The sequence below is a fragment of the Carassius gibelio genome, chromosome B14 (assembly GCF_023724105.1).
Source record: "Carassius gibelio isolate Cgi1373 ecotype wild population from Czech Republic chromosome B14, carGib1.2-hapl.c, whole genome shotgun sequence".
Classification (NCBI taxonomy): Eukaryota; Metazoa; Chordata; class Actinopteri; order Cypriniformes; family Cyprinidae; genus Carassius; species Carassius gibelio.
Genome location: NC_068409.1, coordinates 16,616,358 through 16,635,090, shown reverse-complemented (window position 1 = coordinate 16,635,090; position 18,733 = coordinate 16,616,358). Strand labels below are relative to the sequence as shown.

The following is an 18,733-nucleotide window of genomic DNA, read 5'->3' as shown; positions in this document are numbered from 1 at the left end:
GGACTGGGACTGATAACGTTGTGAAGTGGACGGAGTCATCGTTGGGTGAGTGCTGGCTCTATTTGCACTAAGAGTGGGTGTGCCGTGTCTGAAGTGGTGTATTTGCACAATAAATCGTTTGAAGTGAAGTTACAGAGTGTGGGGAAGATATATAGAGTTAATGCCGGACGCTCACCACCCCGAGAGCCCACCACCGTCACCGTAATCCACACCCAGGCACTCAACTGAAGCATCTCCCAGCCGTAAGCCCCATTGCTTATCCAAGAACACATACTTACTGTTGATTACTTACTCTGCTGTGCAGATCGCAGGATCCTTTGAACCGAACGCCGCATGTGATGTCCCTATGAAAAGAGGTGGACACACGAATTATTCCTTCCCCGGTCTTAACCGAAGCATCTCCCAGCCGTAAGCCCCACTACTTATTCAAGAACACATACTTGCTGTTGATTACCTACTCTGCTGTGCAGATCGCAGGATCCTCTGGGCCGAATGCTGCATGTGATGTCCCTGTAGAAAGAGGTGGACACACGAATTATTCCTTTCCCGGTCTTAACCGAAGCATCTCCCAGCCGTAAGCCCCATTACTTACTCAAGGACACATACTTACTGTTGGTTACTTACCCCGCTGTGCAGATCACAGGATTCTCTGGGCCGAATGCTGCATGTGATGTCCCTGTAAAAGGAGGTGGACACGAGAATTATTCCTTTTCCCGACACACGAATTATTCCTTTCCCGGTCTTAACCGAAGCATCTCCCAGCCGTAAGCCCCATTACTTACTCAAGGACACATACTTACTGTTGGTTACTTACCCCGCTGTGCAGATCACAGGATTCTCTGGGCCGAATGCTGCATGTGATGTCCCTGTAAAAGGAGGTGGACACGAGAATTATTCCTTTTCCCGGTCTCGACCGAAACCTCCACGAGCTCTATTTACCCGGATACCCCCCTCACTCCGGGACGGGTGACAGACTATCCTGGCTCTTGCTGGCCCCGTACAGGCACGAATTGCTGACGACTCCACGCCTTCCCGGCGTCCGAGGTCTGGCTCCGTTCTGGTCGGGAGACACGGAAGGAACACTGAACTTTTAAATTGCTTTTAACCAAATAAAACTTTGTTCATTTTTTTATACTCTTGTCCGTCTGGTTCTTCTGACACGCTCCCCGAGGTGATCCTGGGTTTCAGGGGTGGGTGCAGTCCAGCTTGGCCCCCCCGACCTGTGACAGATTTGGCGTAGTCGGCAGGGTTTCACCTCGGGTTGAGCGACCAGGGATTCTCAGATGGCCGACGACGAGGCACTGGGGGCCCCACCCCGAGTCATGCCAGTGTTCATGGGAAACCCCTGGGTCCAGAAATATGGAGGAAATGAGTCAGAGGTGCGCCTTTCCGAATGGCGGGCTCAGATCGAATATCTGGCCGGGCTACAGGGACTGAGCGCGACCCAACAGCTACAGTTTGCCCTCAACTCCCTTGACGGGGAAGCGCGGCGGGAAGTCCAAGCCGCCCCCGAAGCTGTCCGAACCACCGCCCAGTCTGTGTTCAGATTCCTGACGGAAAGGTATGGTGACGCCACTCCAACTGCGGTTCTCCGGGCCCAGTTCTTCAGCAGCAAGCAGGGCCCCCGCCAATCCGTCAGAGCTTTCGCCCTCCAACTACGGGAGCGAGTTACCAGGCTGCAGGGACGCCCAGACCATGGTCTCGGAGATAGCGAGACTCTGTTGAGGGACCAATTCCTGTTGGGGCTAAGGGAAGGCCCGGTACGCCAGGGACTTAGAGTCCAATTCAGAAGGGAGCCGGGACTCACCTTCGAAGACCTAAAGAAGGAAGCGGTGGCATTGGAGAACGATCAGGTTGAGGTGCAAGAACCCCCTGTGTGTGCGGCCGTAAGTAGCTCCGCAGTGGCTGTCCCCGACATGGCAGAGTGGAAACAGACTCTGAAGCTCGAACTCCTAAAGGATGTCCGGGAGCAGATGGCGGAGCTAACCAAGACGCTCGTGGACGAGCTGCGTTCTGGGGCTACCAGGCCAGAGGTGAGGCCCATCTCGCGGGACCGGGTGTACTCGGACGGGAACAGGGACGCAGGGAGGCGACCTAACCGGCCCAACCGGCCCCAGTTTGAATGGGACGAGCAAGGACGACCTATCTGCAACCGCTGTGGCCAACCAGGCCATTACAGCCGACAGTGTGGTCCTCGAAGAGGTTCGGAGGGGGGTTTTTAGGTCGACCGGCCACAGTGGGTCGTGTGGTCGGGACCCCCTTAGATGACCCACCCATCGGAGCAGGCTCCAAGGACAGGCTGGTCGGGCATAGCCCAGTGGTGGAGGTCCAGGTGTGTGGTGTGAAGGTGCCCTGTCTCGTCGACACCGGATCCCAGGTGACCCTATTCGCAGAGAGCCTGTCGCAAGAGCTGTTTGGAGATCAGAGGATGCATGGGACGGAGGCTCCCTGGCTCTCCCTGAAAGGAGCAAATGGTCTGGACATCCCCTACATTGGCTACAGGCTGACGGACTTGGAGATCCACGGAGTGATCGTGCCCCAGAAGGGAGTGATCATCGTAAAGGACCACTGTCTGGGGAGTCACCGGGCCTTGCTAGGTATGAATGTATTATCTGCATGTTGGGAAGAATTGTTTCGGGCAACGCCCGCTCGAGGGAGCTCGCTGGCCGAGCAACAGGAATGGGAACGTGTCGCCGCTGACTGCAGACGGATCCAGATGTCCCGGGCCCGGCAAGGCCGCGAAGGGACAGGTCGGGTAGCGTGCCGTTATGCCCTGTCCGTGCCAGCGAACAGCGAGGCCCTAGTATGGGTGCGAGTCCTCCAGCGGGACGTGGGAGCGGAGGAATGGGTGTTGGTGGAGCCCCACTGGGATGGCCAGCAGGTAGAAGTCGCCAGAGGTTTGGCCGTGGTACGAAGAGGACGGATCCCGGTGAGAGTTCGGAACGGGACGCCCCATGTTGTGCACCTACATAAACATCAGCGGCTGGTCAAGGTAACGCCGGTAGAATCCCATCAGGTGCGGGAGGACCAGGACGTGAGCTTTCGCCAAGTACACCCCGCGGTGGTGGAAGTGGCCCTTACCCAAGCGAGCTCGTCGCCCCAGAGTCTAGGGGAGGAGGTGCCCGGCCACTTGAAGGGAAGTTCCCTGCAAGGGGAGGAGCTGGGACCGACACAGGCCAGGAAGCTGCGAGACCTGCTGAGCAAGTGGCAACATGTCTTCTCGGCACACGAAGAGGACTACGGCTGCACCAACGTCGTGCAACATCGGATCCCCACCGGAGATGCAGAGCCCAGTAGAGAAAGGTACCGACCCGTCCCACCTACCCTGTACACGGAGGTCCGCACACTGCTGCAAGGTATGCTCAATCGAGGGGTTGTTAGAGAGAGCAGCAGCCCGTGGGCAGCTCCCATCGTGTTGGTACAGAAGAAGACTGGCGCATGGAGGTTTTGCGTCGACTACCGCAAGCTGAACCTGGTCACTAGGAAGGACGCGTTCCCCCTACCCCGGATCGAGGACTCCCTGGCTGGCTTGACACGCTCGGCATGGTACTCCACGCTGGACTTGGCAAGTGGCTACTGGCAGGTACAAGTGGCTGAGGCCGACCGGGAGAAGACCGCCTTTACCACCCCGTTCGGTCTCTTTGAGTGGGACCGGATGCCCTTCGGCCTCTGCAACGCTCCTGCCACCTTCCAGAGGCTGATGCAGCGGTGCCTGGGAGGTCAGTTGATGGAGTCCGCCTTGGTATACCTGGACGATGTGATTGTCTATTCCCCAGATTTCGACTCCCACTTACAACACCTTGAGCAGGTCTTCGGGGCCATGGAGAAATATGGGCTGAAGCTCCAGCCGGACAAATGCCATCTGTTACGGCGGGAGGTCAAATTCTTGGGACACTGTGTGGGCGCGGCGGGAGTTTCGGTCGACCCGGAGAAGGTGTCGGCGGTGCGAGAGTGGGCTGCCCCGCAGACGGTGAAGCAGGTCCGGTCATTCCTGGGCTTCGTGGGGTACTACCGCCGCTTTATCAAGGACTTCTCCAAGATCGCAAAGCCCCTAAATCAGTTGCTGGCTGGGACAGGACGCCCCCGAGGTCGCGGATCGCCGGCTATCCTATGGAGCCCCGAGTGTGAGGCTGCGTTCCGGCGACTGAAAGACGAGTTGCTGCAGGCGCCGATTCTGGCGTATGCTGACTTCTCCAAGCCCTTTGTCCTATACACGGACGCTAGCAACCTGGGTTTGGGGGCCGTGTTGGCCCAGCAACAGGACGGTGTAGAGCGGGTCGTAGCCTACGCAAGCCGGAGCCTTCATCCAGCAGAGAGGAACGACGCCAATTACAGCTCCTTCAAGTTGGAACTGCTGGCGCTGAAATGGGCACTCAGCGAAAAGTTTAAAGATTACTTGTGGGGTGCCCAGGTGACGGTAGTAACTGATAACAACCCCCTAGTACATCTACAGACGGCGAAGTTGGGGGCAGTGGAACAGCGCTGGGTGGCCCAGTTGGCCAATTACAACTACCAGCTCCGATACCGGCCAGGACGGGAGAACACCAACGCTGACGCCCTGTCCCGACTCCCGGAAGCTCAAGGTCCGAGGGACCCACCGGAACCCACACCAGACCCCGAAGGAGAGGAGTATATGGTGGGCATTGTGGAGGCGCCGGGGACTCAACATGAGGGGATGCCTGTGAGTTGGGGATGGGACCCCTGCCGCTGGAAAGAGCGACAGCAGGCCGACAGGGAGATCAGTGGCTTGATGCGATGGCTGGAACGGGGCCGAAAACCGACGTTGGCCGAACAACGGGCCCAAGGGGGAACAGGAAGGAAGCTGTTGGGACAATGGGCCAGACTACAGGTGAAGGAGGGAGTACTCTGTAGGTCTGTCCGAGATCCGGGGCTGGACGAGGAACTCCGACAGATCGTTGTCCCCGAAGGCCAAGTACGAGAGCTCTTGATAGCGTACCATGATCAGCTGGGCCACCAAGGGCACGAGAAAACGGTCTCTCTCTTGAGGCGACACTTCTACTGGCCCGACCTAGAAGCAACGGTACGTACCTTCGTTCAGGCCTGTCCTCGTTGCACCTTGTTCAAAGCCAGGAAGGAGGCACGAGCACCGATGGTCCCCATCCAGGCAAAGGCTCCTCTCCACATAGTCGCAATGGACTTCTTGACTTTGGGTCGGCCGGCAGACCGCTATCAGAACATCCTTGTCATTACCGACTTGTTCACCAAGTACTCCTGGGCCATTCCTACTTTGGACCAGACGGCGAACACCACCGCCACTGCTCTGTGGAGAGCTGTCTTCCAGCCGTTCGGTTGCCCCGAGTTCCTACACTCGGACCAAGGGCCAAACTTCGAGTCTCGGGTAATCAGAGAGCTGTGTAAAGTGTACGGCTGCACCAAGACCCATACCACTACTTACCACCCCCAGGGAAATGGCGGATGCGAGCGGTTCAATCAGACCCTATTGAACTTGCTCGGCACGCTAGACCAAGAACATCAGAGCGACTGGGTGAGTGCGCTACCAAATCTGGTTCAGGCCTACAATAATAGTACGCACAGTACCACGGGCTACGCCCCCACTTATTTGATGTTTGGCAGGCATGTGCGGATGCCCACCGACTTATTGCTGGGGACGGCAGCAACCGAGGAGGAGGGGAACGTAACTGAATGGGTAAGGCGCCACCACCAACGCCTCCATTTTGCATACGAGCAAGTCTCGGGACGGATCCGAGCGGCTGGGAAGAAAAACAAGAGGCTGTACGACCGGACGGCTTGGGAGGCCCCCCTTCTCCCAGGAGAAAGGGTCCTGGTAAGGGACAACCGGCGACAAGGGAAGGGGAAGCTCAGTGACCGATGGGAGAATGCACCATACGTGGTCGAGGGCCAGCAGCGGCCTGGACAGCCAGTATATACAATTCGGCCCGAAGGAAAAGCCGGGCCCGCTAGAGTGGTCCATCGGAACATGATCCGCCCCTGTCCGAACTATCCCAGCCCCGTAGAGGAGGCGCCAAAGGAGCCTGAAGCTGTAGCCCCGTGGATAGCAGGATGGGCCGTGATCCCAGGAGAACGGGGAAATGTCCCCGCAGAAATGGCCCCCAGAGACCCGATGGATATGCCTGCGGACATCGACCCTGTCTCGCCACCACGACGGTCCCAGAGGGAGAACCGAGGTCGGGCCCCGGCACGCTATGGAGAATGGGCGACTGAAAGGCGTTCTAGGGACTAGAACGGTTTGGCAGGGGGGTATGTCACGGGGTGACAAAAGAGAAGCGGAACTAAGTCCCGCCGGAATTTTGTGTTCCCCTCGGGACGGTGTCGCGGTAACACCGGTCCACTTCCGGGTTGCGCCCGATGTCACAATAACAACGCTAATGACAGATTGACATCTGGTGTGGGGAGTTTGATGTGGCGATCTGTGAGAGGATAATGGAGGCGGAGTAACCACATAAAAAGAGAAGTGCAGAGACCATGAGGAGGTTGTGGATTCTTTTTTGGTCGTTCGTTCTCCCGGCTATTCTTCCTGGTTGGCTTGCCCCCGTGTGTGGTTCTTCTCTTTGGATATGTTCCCCTAGGAGAGGTGAATTCCTGGGACGTTTGGGCTGGCGTGTGGAGGTGTTTGAGGACTATTGTGGGGTTTCGGCTATCTGGCTGTGCAACAGATATATCCGCGATCGAGTGGAGATATTCAGGACAGAAAGAGTGTGAGTTCTGGAAAGCAAGTGAAGACCAGACCGCGCCATCGCTATCGGAGGGAAGTTAAGAGACCTGATCTGGGATTTCGATCAATTGTATACATCTGGACTGGGACTGATAACGTTGTGAAGTGGACGGAGTCATCGTTGGGTGAGTGCTGGCTCTATTTGCACTAAGAGTGGGTGTGCCGTGTCTGAAGTGGTGTATTTGCACAATAAATCGTTTGAAGTGAAGTTACAGAGTGTGGGGAAGATATATAGAGTTAATGCCGGACGCTCACCACCCCGAGAGCCCACCACCGTCACCGTAATCCACACCCAGGCACTCAACTGAAGCATCTCCCAGCCGTAAGCCCCATTGCTTATCCAAGAACACATACTTACTGTTGATTACTTACTCTGCTGTGCAGATCGCAGGATCCTTTGAACCGAACGCCGCATGTGATGTCCCTATGAAAAGAGGTGGACACACGAATTATTCCTTCCCCGGTCTTAACCGAAGCATCTCCCAGCCGTAAGCCCCACTACTTATTCAAGAACACATACTTGCTGTTGATTACCTACTCTGCTGTGCAGATCGCAGGATCCTCTGGGCCGAATGCTGCATGTGATGTCCCTGTAGAAAGAGGTGGACACACGAATTATTCCTTTCCCGGTCTTAACCGAAGCATCTCCCAGCCGTAAGCCCCATTACTTACTCAAGGACACATACTTACTGTTGGTTACTTACCCCGCTGTGCAGATCACAGGATTCTCTGGGCCGAATGCTGCATGTGATGTCCCTGTAAAAGGAGGTGGACACGAGAATTATTCCTTTTCCCGACACACGAATTATTCCTTTCCCGGTCTTAACCGAAGCATCTCCCAGCCGTAAGCCCCATTACTTACTCAAGGACACATACTTACTGTTGGTTACTTACCCCGCTGTGCAGATCACAGGATTCTCTGGGCCGAATGCTGCATGTGATGTCCCTGTAAAAGGAGGTGGACACGAGAATTATTCCTTTTCCCGGTCTCGACCGAAACCTCCACGAGCTCTATTTACCCGGATACCCCCCTCACTCCGGGACGGGTGACAGACTATCCTGGCTCTTGCTGGCCCCGTACAGGCACGAATTGCTGACGACTCCACGCCTTCCCGGCGTCCGAGGTCTGGCTCCGTTCTGGTCGGGAGACACGGAAGGAACACTGAACTTTTAAATTGCTTTTAACCAAATAAAACTTTGTTCATTTTTTTATACTCTTGTCCGTCTGGTTCTTCTGACACGCTCCCCGAGGTGATCCTGGGTTTCAGGGGTGGGTGCAGTCCAGCTTGGCCCCCCCGACCTGTGACAGATTACATTGTTTTTATGTGAGATATTGATCAGCAGCATGAGTCTGATGTGAAAGTGACTCACATGCAGCAGTTTGCAGCAGCATCAGTCCAAAGATGAGCATCATTTCTCTAAAGTCCAGTTCAATCCCTCAATCCCAGCAGAAGAGTGTGACGCTGCTTCAGTCACACGATCAACTCTCGCTCTGACAGAAGAAGCGACTGACACTCATCTGTGCAAACAATAAACTTTTTTAAACTACTACACAGTTTCTGTGAGAGAAGAGGAAGTTGAGATCATTCACACGTTGGGCTCTCAAACAGGGTCACAGGAATAAATAGAAACATACGTATGCTTTACCATCAAGGTGGGGAATTTCCAATGACTAATGCTTCTGCAGTTTTAAATTTTCATAAAAACTTTTAGATTTAATATAACAGGTGCAATAGGAGATCTTGGAAAATGCTAAAATTAGCCTGATAGCACTGAAAGCGAAGGTCCCACCCTCCCTGCAATCGCCGTCCAAAACCATGCCCCCGAACGCATTTATAACACCTTGTAGGGATCATATAGATCAGAACAGAGTTCATTCACGTAGCTCACATCTAACGAGTTGGTTATCTGAATCGGGTGTGTTAACTAAGCGAGACATGCAAAATATGTGCGTGAGCACTGGAATTGGGAACTGCTGAGCTACATCTTGTGTCATTAACCAGTGAGAAATCTTTAAATGTATTACAATACCAGGAAGGAAGACCGGGTTGTTGATGTTTGTATGCCATTCTCGCTCTGTCTGCACAGTATACGTGAATGTACTTTTGACTTATTCTATCTGCACGAACAGGGTCCACAGAGGTATGCAGATACATATGTTGACAGGCATAAATAAATTAAAACTTAACATAATGATTGCTATCGGGATTGTGAAGAGACTTTGAACCAGTATAACAAAAAAAGGTTTCTGAAGACGTATTACACCTTTAATAAGCTTTTTTGTCACCCGTTGTGTCATTATTATGAACTTTTAGTTGTGGTTTATTCAGTTCCTGTCGTCCTTCCTGTGTAGTTCACTTGCACTTGTCTCATTATTATTTAATCATCTTCATCTGTCTGTCCCTCGTTAGACACCCTACTTAAGTTCTGTCTGTTTATTCCTTTGTGTGGAAATATATCACTGGGTTTATTAAAGATGGTCGGATCCAGACCGGAGCTTGTGTTATTCCTAGTTACCATGGGATGTAAATCCTGTGGCAAAACAGAGAAACAAATAGAAACATCATTAGCATAGCTGCTGTTCCTACAAAATAAAATGTAATAGTTTAACCTAAACTAAAGAATAATAATGTGCATTTGATCAGATGCAACTACACTCACAATTTAAGAGATGCATTATTCGAATGCTTGGTGAAAGAGATGAGTTTTTAATCTAGATTTAAACAGAGAGAGTGTGTCTGAACCCCGAATATTATCAGGAAGGCTATTCCAGAGTTTGGGAGCCAAATGTGAAAAAGCTCTACCCTCTTTAGTGGACTTTGCTATCCTAGGAACGACCAAAAGTCCAGAGTTTTGTGGCCTTAGGGTGCGTGATGGGTTGTAACGTGGTAGAAGGCTAGTTAGGTACGCAGGAGCTAAACCATTTAGGGCCTTATAGGTAAGTAATGATAATTTGTAACTGATACAGAACTTAATAGGTAGCCAGTGCAGAGACTGTAAAATTGGGGTAATATGATCATATTTTCTTGACCTGGTAAGGACTGGTAAGGACCTGGATGCATGAACTAGCTTTTCTGCATCAGAAACAGGAAAAATGTTACGTAGCTTGGCAATAAGTATCATATGTATGTGAAAACTGCATATTATATTCACATCAAACACATGCATATCCTATGGACGCTAAAGTCAATGTTTGCGTTTCAATATCATGATTTTCTGTTTTTATTTGGTGTTCTATTTATACTCATTTTCTTGAGACCGGGCTCATCAGATTGGATCAAATATTGAAAATGGTTTATTCAAAAGAAATAAATAGCTTAGTTTCTACCATCACTACCAGTACGAAGTATATTTCAGTCCAAACATGCAGTGGTACAGTTATCAGGGGGTTGTAAAACTAAATGCAAATTTAGTTAAATGAAAAGACCTGTTTCACACTTGACATGTAAGGCGTAAATACTCAATTCCTAAAATCCACAATGAATCCTGATGTTTTTGGATCAAATGTACTCTAGTCCTTCTTAAAATTTCTGAACAAAATTGAAATTGATCAAAACCAACCAACAATATGATTAAATAAAAATAAAAAAATTCTCCCGAAAATCATTTGAACCAGTCGGTTTGGAAAGCTACTCCCTTTCCTCCGGATAGCTAAATGCAACAAGAACTCAAACCAAACATGACTCAAAACACCATTTACAAACCAATTGCTAATTATTTATTGAAAGTGTAATCATGTTAACGAATCATCTAATGCAAATGTTATTTTATGCACTTTTCTTTTATTAACTTGATTTGTTTGTTTTATGGAGTGCTTGACTTTGGCAATTTGATACACAAATCTGGTTCTTAATTTATCTTTTAGTGCTCAATCCTGTTCAGTTCCCACACAGTAATACACTTTACAATAGCATTGTACAATTTGACACCTAACTCCTAACCCTAAGTGACATCTTGACCACCTGACCTAACTCTTATGAAATAAAGGAGCTTGAGACTTTTGACTGGAAATACAGTTTAATTTCAAAAGCATTTTATTTTCATTTAACTTACCACATGCCAAAGTTCCTTTTAATTTCAAAACTGACTCCACTTACAAATGAATATAAAATAGACATCTGTGTCTAAACATGTTAAAAATCATAAAATACAGAAGATCTGCTGCTCTCATCAATCTTCTGCTGTGTGTTCATGTCCTTCTCTCAATCTCCTCGTCCTCACTTTCTGATCTTCCGGTTCCTTTCCTAAACACATCACATCATCACATCATCATCATCATCATCATTATAATTATCATCACACTCTTAATAATTGGATGTCAAATCCATAATGATGATGATAAACTTTTCCCACCTGACGTGTGTCTCGTGAGGATGTGAAAAGCTCCTAACAGACCGAACAGAACCATCAGCTGAAGACACCAGACCAGAACAAACAAATCAATCAGTTAAGCAATCAATCAATCGATCAATCTGTGTAGTTGATATCTGTAGGTGAACAGACATGATCTCACCAGGACAGGGTTTGAGTCTAATGGTCTTCTGTGCGTGACTGACGTGGTTCTTCACGCTGCAGCTGATGTCTCCATCAGTTCCTTCATCCAGATCAATGCTGCTGTTTCCATCCATCAGTGGATCTCCATTCAGAGTCCAGCTGTAGAGGAGCTGATCCCCCTCAGAGGAGCAGGACACCCTCATCACCCCACTGGAGGAGCAGATGATTGACACTTCCACTGAGCCAATAGGAGCTGGAGGGAGGGGCACATCACAGTCACATGACTGTCTCCACTCATTATGAGTCAATATTAAGACATTTGTAAACAACATATCTGATATGCTGGACTCACTGAATTAAACATGCAGCATAGATCTGACAACAATATAGCAAATTATTATTATTATTATTGATAGTATACAATAAGCAACATGCTAGCATTTCATTTTGAAAATAGTCATAGTATGTGGAAAGTGCTGAGGAATTCAATTCAATTCTTGCAGACTTTCAATAATAGGCTGCAATAAAAATCAGCATGAGAGAGAGATCTTTGGAGAACATGAGATTGTAATGAGTCTGATGAGAGAGTTTCTGTACCTTCAACAATCACTTGAAGATCTCGAGATGTATCTGTGCCGTCTGAGCGAACGAGTGTTAATCTGTAATTTCCTGAATCTGCTCTGTTCACACGGTTTATTATCAGAGACCCATTAATGACTGTCACTGCAGGTCTGTTATTATAAAGATCACATTCCTTCATCCTGCCATATCTTACTCTACAAACTGAACCATCTTTTGTGTTGTTTATTCTCTTTATTATCGTCAGATCATATTTACTAGCGTCCTGCACCATCATCAGATTGAGTTTGTGTCCCAGAGCTGTGTAACAGGGATCAGACTGATCAAAACCGCAGTTTAACTCCAGACCTGAAGAACAAAACACAATGGAATGCACCAAAATCTATAAACATCATTCATTAAAATCAGACACAAATTACACAAACATTCACAGAATTAAAGTTCAGCTGAAGATACACATCAAAGAGTCTCTTGATCTGATCTCAGTTCATCTCCGTAATGCTCATATTCATCATAAACAGATTTTGTGATTTGTGTGTCTCCTTACTTAATACTAAGTAGCAGGATACTGAATATAATTACTGGACAGATTTAACTTGGTTTAGTGTGTAATAAAAAAAATAAACTTTTAAAATAAAACATTAATTTTATTTAAAAATGTCTGTTTGACACTGTAATATTATTATTATTTTTTTTTTTTTTTTGGTATTGCCCGAGTCAAAAAGCAAACCTAAATGTTGATTGTATTCAAATGTAACTATCATGCATTCACTGTCAGCAAACATTGCAACACTTTATGCATTTTGACATTATTCTGATAATAATAAATTGACTTTGTCAGGCACTTTATTTTTCAATTCCATTAACCTGTGACATTTCTCTATTGACAGGTCTTGATCTTTCTGACATCATTTGATGAATCCTTCCTCAAACTTTCAGCAGAACAGACATGAAAAAAGAAACATAAACTTCCTCTCAGATTTTTAAACACTCCACTAATATAAACTTTTTACAGACCAGAAAAAATCATGTCTAGATCACTACAGACTCTTAATGTAATATTGCAACTAAACTGTTGGATTAAAGTGCTAATTGCTGTCAATAAATATGAGGGGGGGGGGGGGGGGGGGGGGATTATGGGTCACACTTTATTTTAGGGTCCAATTCTCACTATTAACTAACCATTAACTATGACCTTTGCCTCAATAAACTCCTTATTTGCTGCTTATTATTAGTTTATAAGGTAGTTGTTAAGTTTAGGGTATTGGGTAGGATTATGGATGTCATGCATTATATGTACTTTATAAGCACTAATAAACAGCCAATACATTAATAATAGACATGCTAATAAGCAACTAGTTATTAGTGTGAATTCGACCCTATACTAAAGTGTTACCAAATTATGTGTTAAAAATATTAACAGAATTAATTCACCCTGCCCCATCCAGACCAGGAATAAAAACCTCCACAGAGATTCAACATATTCATCTGCATGAGAGAGAGATCTTTGGAGAACATGAGATTGTAATGAGTCTGATGAGAGAGTTTCTGTACCTTCAACAATCACTTGAAGATCTCGAGATGTTTCTGTGCCGTCTGAGCTCTCGAGTGTTAATCGGTAATTCCCTGAATCTGTTCTGTTCACACGGTTTATTATCAGCATCCCATTAATGACTGTCACTTCAGGTCTGTTATTATAAAGATCACATTCACCCGTCCTCATCCTGTCATTCTTTACTCTACAAACTGGACCATCTGCTGTGTTGTTGTTTATTCTCTTCTGGATCTTCAGATCATATTTACTAGCATCCTGCACCATCATCAGATTGAGTTTGTGTCCCAGAGCTGTGTAACAGGGATCAGACTGATCAAAACTGCATAACCGATCCAGACCTGACGAACAACACACAAACACACATTACTCTATTATTTAAATTTTGTAATTTTTTTCATCACGGTTGGCCTATTTTTTATTTTATTTTATTTAACATAACCTCTTGTATAATGAATATTGTTCATTACATATCAGTGTTCAGTAACTAATATTTCATATAAATAAACATCAAAAGGCACAAGTCCCACTACAGTTAGCTGTTTGTGAAGGCCGATTGCATGACCATGGCGAGACAAAGACTGTCCCAATTTCAAAGGCATCAACAGCCTGCAACAGATGGATCCAAAGCGTCCATTCACTAAAAAAAATCTGATTCATTACGGAATGAAACAAGGTTTTAAACATGGAAATTATTTTATACTTTGTTTTAACTTTGCACACCATCTTACAAGGCTCAACTGATAAACAACCAGGGAAACATTGGCACTTCACTTCATAGAGATCAATACATTGGCCAACGCTGATACCGGTCATGTTAAATCCCATTAACCGCTGGAAAGAGCATCCTACGACAAATATGTTGCTTTCATCAGCAGATATGGACATGGAAAAATTATTTATTATCATTAATTTATGAACTGACCTAAATAATCTTTCTCCCAAAATTCACTACTCAATAATACCTACTCTATTAGACTGATAGCTTATAAAAGCCACAGCCGTTGTTACTTGTTTTAATGTGACTTTTTCAAATTAGTTACGGAGGCTTGGGCTCAGATATTAAACTGTTAAATTAAGATTTGAATCCTTTTGCGGAAGAAGTATTTTAACACACAAAATGTTTAAGACACTATGTTTTGCAGATGGATCCGTACGCCTCTCGTCTCAGTCGCTCTGTAACAGCATGATTGTTTCTTATTTATATACACACTTGTACCGTCAAACTTTTATACAAATGCAATATCACGCTGGTAGTCATGCGACATCATTCTATATCAGCACAGCAGCGATTCAGCTGTGGATGTATTATTATTGATTATTACAGTTAAAAGATGACTGTAATTTCAAACAGTAATACTAATTTTAAACATTAGCAATATTTTTTACTGTCAATTAAATGCTATTTCCATGAAGTATCAATATATATGTTGAGAAATGGTTGTTAGAAAACTATTTAAATAATAGTTACGAAGGTTAAGATTGATAAGTTAAAATTTAGTAAGTTAACATTTAATACACAACATTTAGATTAACAGTTCATGTTACAGATACATATATGTGGTTAAAACATTGTGTCATTTTGATTTGTGAATGGACTTCATTACCCAGGATGCATTGAGCAATGGTAAAGGTCATGTGATTCACGGGAGGGTTTGTGATTGGTTCTGTGAATGCTGCAACGGCCATCTTGTGAACGATTTGCTGAACAAGCACACGCTGTATTTATTTTACTTTTGCTTCCTTTTTTTTCCATTAAACGTATAAAAGGAAGCAACGACTCACTTTGTTATTCGTAGTTTCTAAGACGATAAATGTACAACAATATATTACATAATCATTTTACATTCTTAGCATATATAAAGGAATAACTGAGTATGGGCCACTACATAAAAAAAAAAAAAAAAACATTTTTAAATAATTCAAAGGACTCCATACATTTATTCCACTTACACAACATTTACCACACCACAAGACATTATTCATATGTTTTATTTCAAGACATTTGTCAGGTTATTTTTCCCATAGCTCTCCTGTGTGTATAACTAATTTATTCTGCTTCTTATACCAAGGCTTCATTGCCAATTCCAAAATGGCATTTTCGAGCGAGTATATGAAGACAAATGCAGTTATCAGAGAGAGCGAGAGAGAGAGAGAGAGAGAGAGAGAGAGAGAGAGAGAGAGAGAGAGAGAGAGTGTGAGTGTGTGTGTGTGTGTGTGTGTGTGTGAGAATTGCCTGCATCTTTGCATCTCTCAACAGAGTCCAAAGCAGTGTCTCTACTAATAGTGAAAGTGTAAGTTTATTTTCTTCAAGAACAGTCCTGTTATTAACTCGCTACTGAGAAATGTCTTGTAGTCTTTTGAGTACATCAAAGAATAGTTTGTACCTCCATGTGTGTGAGTGTTTGTCTGTACATACATTATGTGTGTGTGGGAGAGCAGAATAAAAAAAGTGTTCTTTATGTAGATGATAATTCATGTAACTTAGTGGGAGTCTTTTTTTTTACTCCTATTAGTAATTTCTTTGCTTGTTCAGTCTCTTTTTGGGTTTTGGTTGAATTGCTGTTGTGAGGACTCTGAAATAACTGAAATAATTTAAAGTGATGTGGATCTGTAATATGGGCGACAGATCTTCTTCAAAGCTGTGTTTACATAAAAATAATTGCACAGAACAATATAAATTATAATAAAAATGTGCAATAGCTGAAAAGAGACATTGCATTACAAATCTTCAACACAATTCTTTTAATAATGACATTAGATATTTTGGTAGACATATGATGTTGACATCTGATAGATAGAAATTATCTCACCAGGACAGGGTTTGAGTCTAATGGTCTTCTGTGCGTGACTGACGTGGTTCTTCACGCTGCAGCTGATGTCTCCATCAGTTCCTTCATCCAGATCAATGCTGCTGTTTCCATCCATCAGTGGATCTCCATTCAGAGTCCAGCTGTAGAGGAGCTGATCCCCCTCAGAGGAGCAGAACACCCTCATCACCCCACTGGAGGAGCAGATGATTGACACTTCCACTGAGCCAATAGGAGCTGGAGGGAGGGACACATCACAGTCACATGCAGCATAGATCTGACAACAATATAGCAAATTATTATTATTATTATTATTATTATTATTCATAGTATACAGTAAGCAACATGCTAGTTTTTCATTTTGAAAATAGTCCTAGTATGTGGAAAGCGCTGAGGAATTCAATTAAATTCTTGCAAACTTTTAATAAAAGGCTGCAATAAAAATCTGCATGAGAGTGAAATCTTTGGAGAACATGAGATTGTAATGAGTCTGATGAGGGAGTTTCTGTACCTTCAACAATCACTTGAAGATCTCGAGATGTTTCTGAGCCGTCTGAGTGAGAGAGTGTTAATCTGTAATTCCCTGAATCTGTTCTGATCACACGGTTTATTATCAGAGACCCATTAATGACTGTCACTTCAGGTCTGTTATTATAAAGATCACACTGACTCGTCCTCATCCTGCCATTCTTTACTCTACAAAGTGGACCATCTGCTGTGTTGTTGTTTATTCTCTTTTTTAACTGTAGGTCATATTTACTAGCGTCCTGCACCATCATCAAATTGAGTTTGTGTCCCAGAGCTGTGTAACAGGGATCAGACTGATCAAAACTGCAGTTTAACTCCAGACCTGAAGAACAAAACACAATGGAATGCACCAAAATCTATAAACATCATTCATTAAAATCAGACACAAATTACACAAACATTCACAGAATTAAAGTTCAGCTGAAGATACACATCAAAGAGTCTCTTGATCTGATCTCAGTTCATCTCCGTAATGCTCATATTCATCATAAACAGATTTTGTGATTTGTGTGTCTCCTTACATAATACTAATTAGCAGGATACTGAATATAATTACTGGACAGATTTAACTTGGTTTAGTGTGTAATAAAAAAAAAATAAACTTTTAAAATAAAACATTAATTTTATTTAAAAATGTCTTTTTGACACTGTAATAACATTTTTTTTTTTCTTTTTTTTTTTGGTATTGCCCGAGTCAAAAAGCAAACCTAAATGTTGATTGTATTCAAATGTAACTATCATGCTTTCACTGTCAGCAAACAGTGCAACACTTTATGCATTTTGACAATATTCTGAGAATAATAAATTGGCTTTGTCAGGCACTTTATTTTCCAATTCCATTAACCTGTGACATTTCTCTATTGACAGGTCTTGATCTTTCTGACATCATTTGATGAATCCTTCCTCAAACTTTCAGCAGAACAGACATGAAAAAAGAAACATACACTTCCTCTCAGATTTTTAAACACTCCACTAATATAAACTTTTTACGGACCAGAAAAAAATCATGTCTAGATCACTACAGACTCTTAATGTAATATTGCAACTAAACTGTTGGATTAAAGTGCTAATTGCTGTCAATAAATATGGGTTGGGGGATTATGGGTCACACTTTATTTTAGGGTCCAATTCTCACTATTAACTAACCATTAACTATGACCTTTGCCTCAATAAACTCCTTATTTGCTGCTTATTATTAGTTTATAAGGTAGTTGTTAAGTTTAGGGTATTGGGTAGGATTATGGATGTAATGCATTATATGTACTTTATAAGCACTAATAAACAGCCAATACGTTAATAATAGACATGCTAATAAGCAACTAGTTATTAGTGTGAATTCGACCCTATACTAAAGTGTTACCAAATTATGTGTTAAAAATATTAACAGAATTAATTCACCCTGCCCCATCCAGACCAGGAATAAAAATCTCCACAGAGATTCAACATATTCATCTGCATGAGAGAGAGATCTTTGGAGAACATGAGATTGTAATGAGTCTGATGAGAGAGTTTCTGTACCTTCAACAATCACTTGAAGATCTCGAGATGTTTCTGTGCCGTCTGAGCTCTCGAGTGTTAATCTGTAATTCCCTGAATCTGCTCTGTTCACACGGTTTATTATCAGAGACCCATTAATGACTGTCACTTCAGGTCTGTTATTATAAAGATCACATTCACCCGTCCTCATCCTGTCATTCTTTACTCTACAAACTGGACCATCTGCTGTGTTGTTGTTTATTCTCTTCTGGATCTTCAGATCATATTTACTAGCGTCCTGCACCATCATCAGATTGAGTTTGTGTCCCAGAGATGTGTAACAGGGATCAGACTGATCAAAACTGCATAACCGATCCAGACCTGACGAACAACACACAAACACACATTACTCTATTATTTAAATTTTGTAATTTTTTTCATCACGGTTGGCCTATTTTTTATTTTATTTTATTTAACATAACCTCTTGTATAATGAATATTGTTCATTACATATCAGTGTTCAGTAACTAATATTTCATATAAATAAACATCAAAAGGCACAAGTCCCACTACAGTTAG

General features: G+C 44.6%; 1 protein-coding gene and 2 long non-coding RNA genes across 10 annotated transcripts in view; 2 read left to right on the top strand and 1 right to left on the bottom strand.

Moving 5' to 3' along the window:
• The window catches only part of LOC127971498 (uncharacterized), a 248,001-nt gene that overhangs the window by 205,688 nt on the left and 23,580 nt on the right, over positions 1 to 18,733 (bottom strand). For 5 of the 7 annotated variants that reach the window (XM_052574532.1, XM_052574535.1, XM_052574533.1 and 2 more), the window contains 4 exons: positions 18,197 to 18,535; positions 16,662 to 17,000; positions 16,154 to 16,387; positions 13,343 to 13,681 (listed from right to left, as the gene is read on the bottom strand). In XM_052574532.1, the coding sequence (XP_052430492.1) occupies positions 13,343 to 13,681; positions 16,154 to 16,387; positions 16,662 to 17,000; positions 18,197 to 18,535 (1,251 nt within the window). The remainder of the gene's footprint in view (positions 1 to 13,342; positions 13,682 to 16,153; positions 16,388 to 16,661; positions 17,001 to 18,196; positions 18,536 to 18,733) is intronic. The other 2 variants (XM_052574531.1, XM_052574537.1) reach the window with 1 other exon arrangement.
• The window catches only part of LOC127971505 (uncharacterized), a 108,595-nt gene that overhangs the window by 82,728 nt on the left and 7,134 nt on the right, over positions 1 to 18,733 (top strand). Inside the window, exon 2 of the long non-coding RNA XR_008156867.1 lies at positions 16,794 to 16,899. This is a non-coding gene — a long non-coding RNA (uncharacterized LOC127971505). The remainder of the gene's footprint in view (positions 1 to 16,793; positions 16,900 to 18,733) is intronic.
• LOC127971506 (uncharacterized) lies at positions 13 to 7,640 on the top strand. Of its 2 annotated transcripts, XR_008156869.1 has the most exons (4): positions 13 to 156; positions 6,953 to 7,151; positions 7,318 to 7,369; positions 7,622 to 7,640. It is a non-coding gene; the product is annotated as an uncharacterized LOC127971506 (long non-coding RNA). The 2 variants fall into 2 exon arrangements; XR_008156868.1 differs by lacking the exon at positions 7,622 to 7,640 and having other exon boundaries at positions 7,318 to 7,385.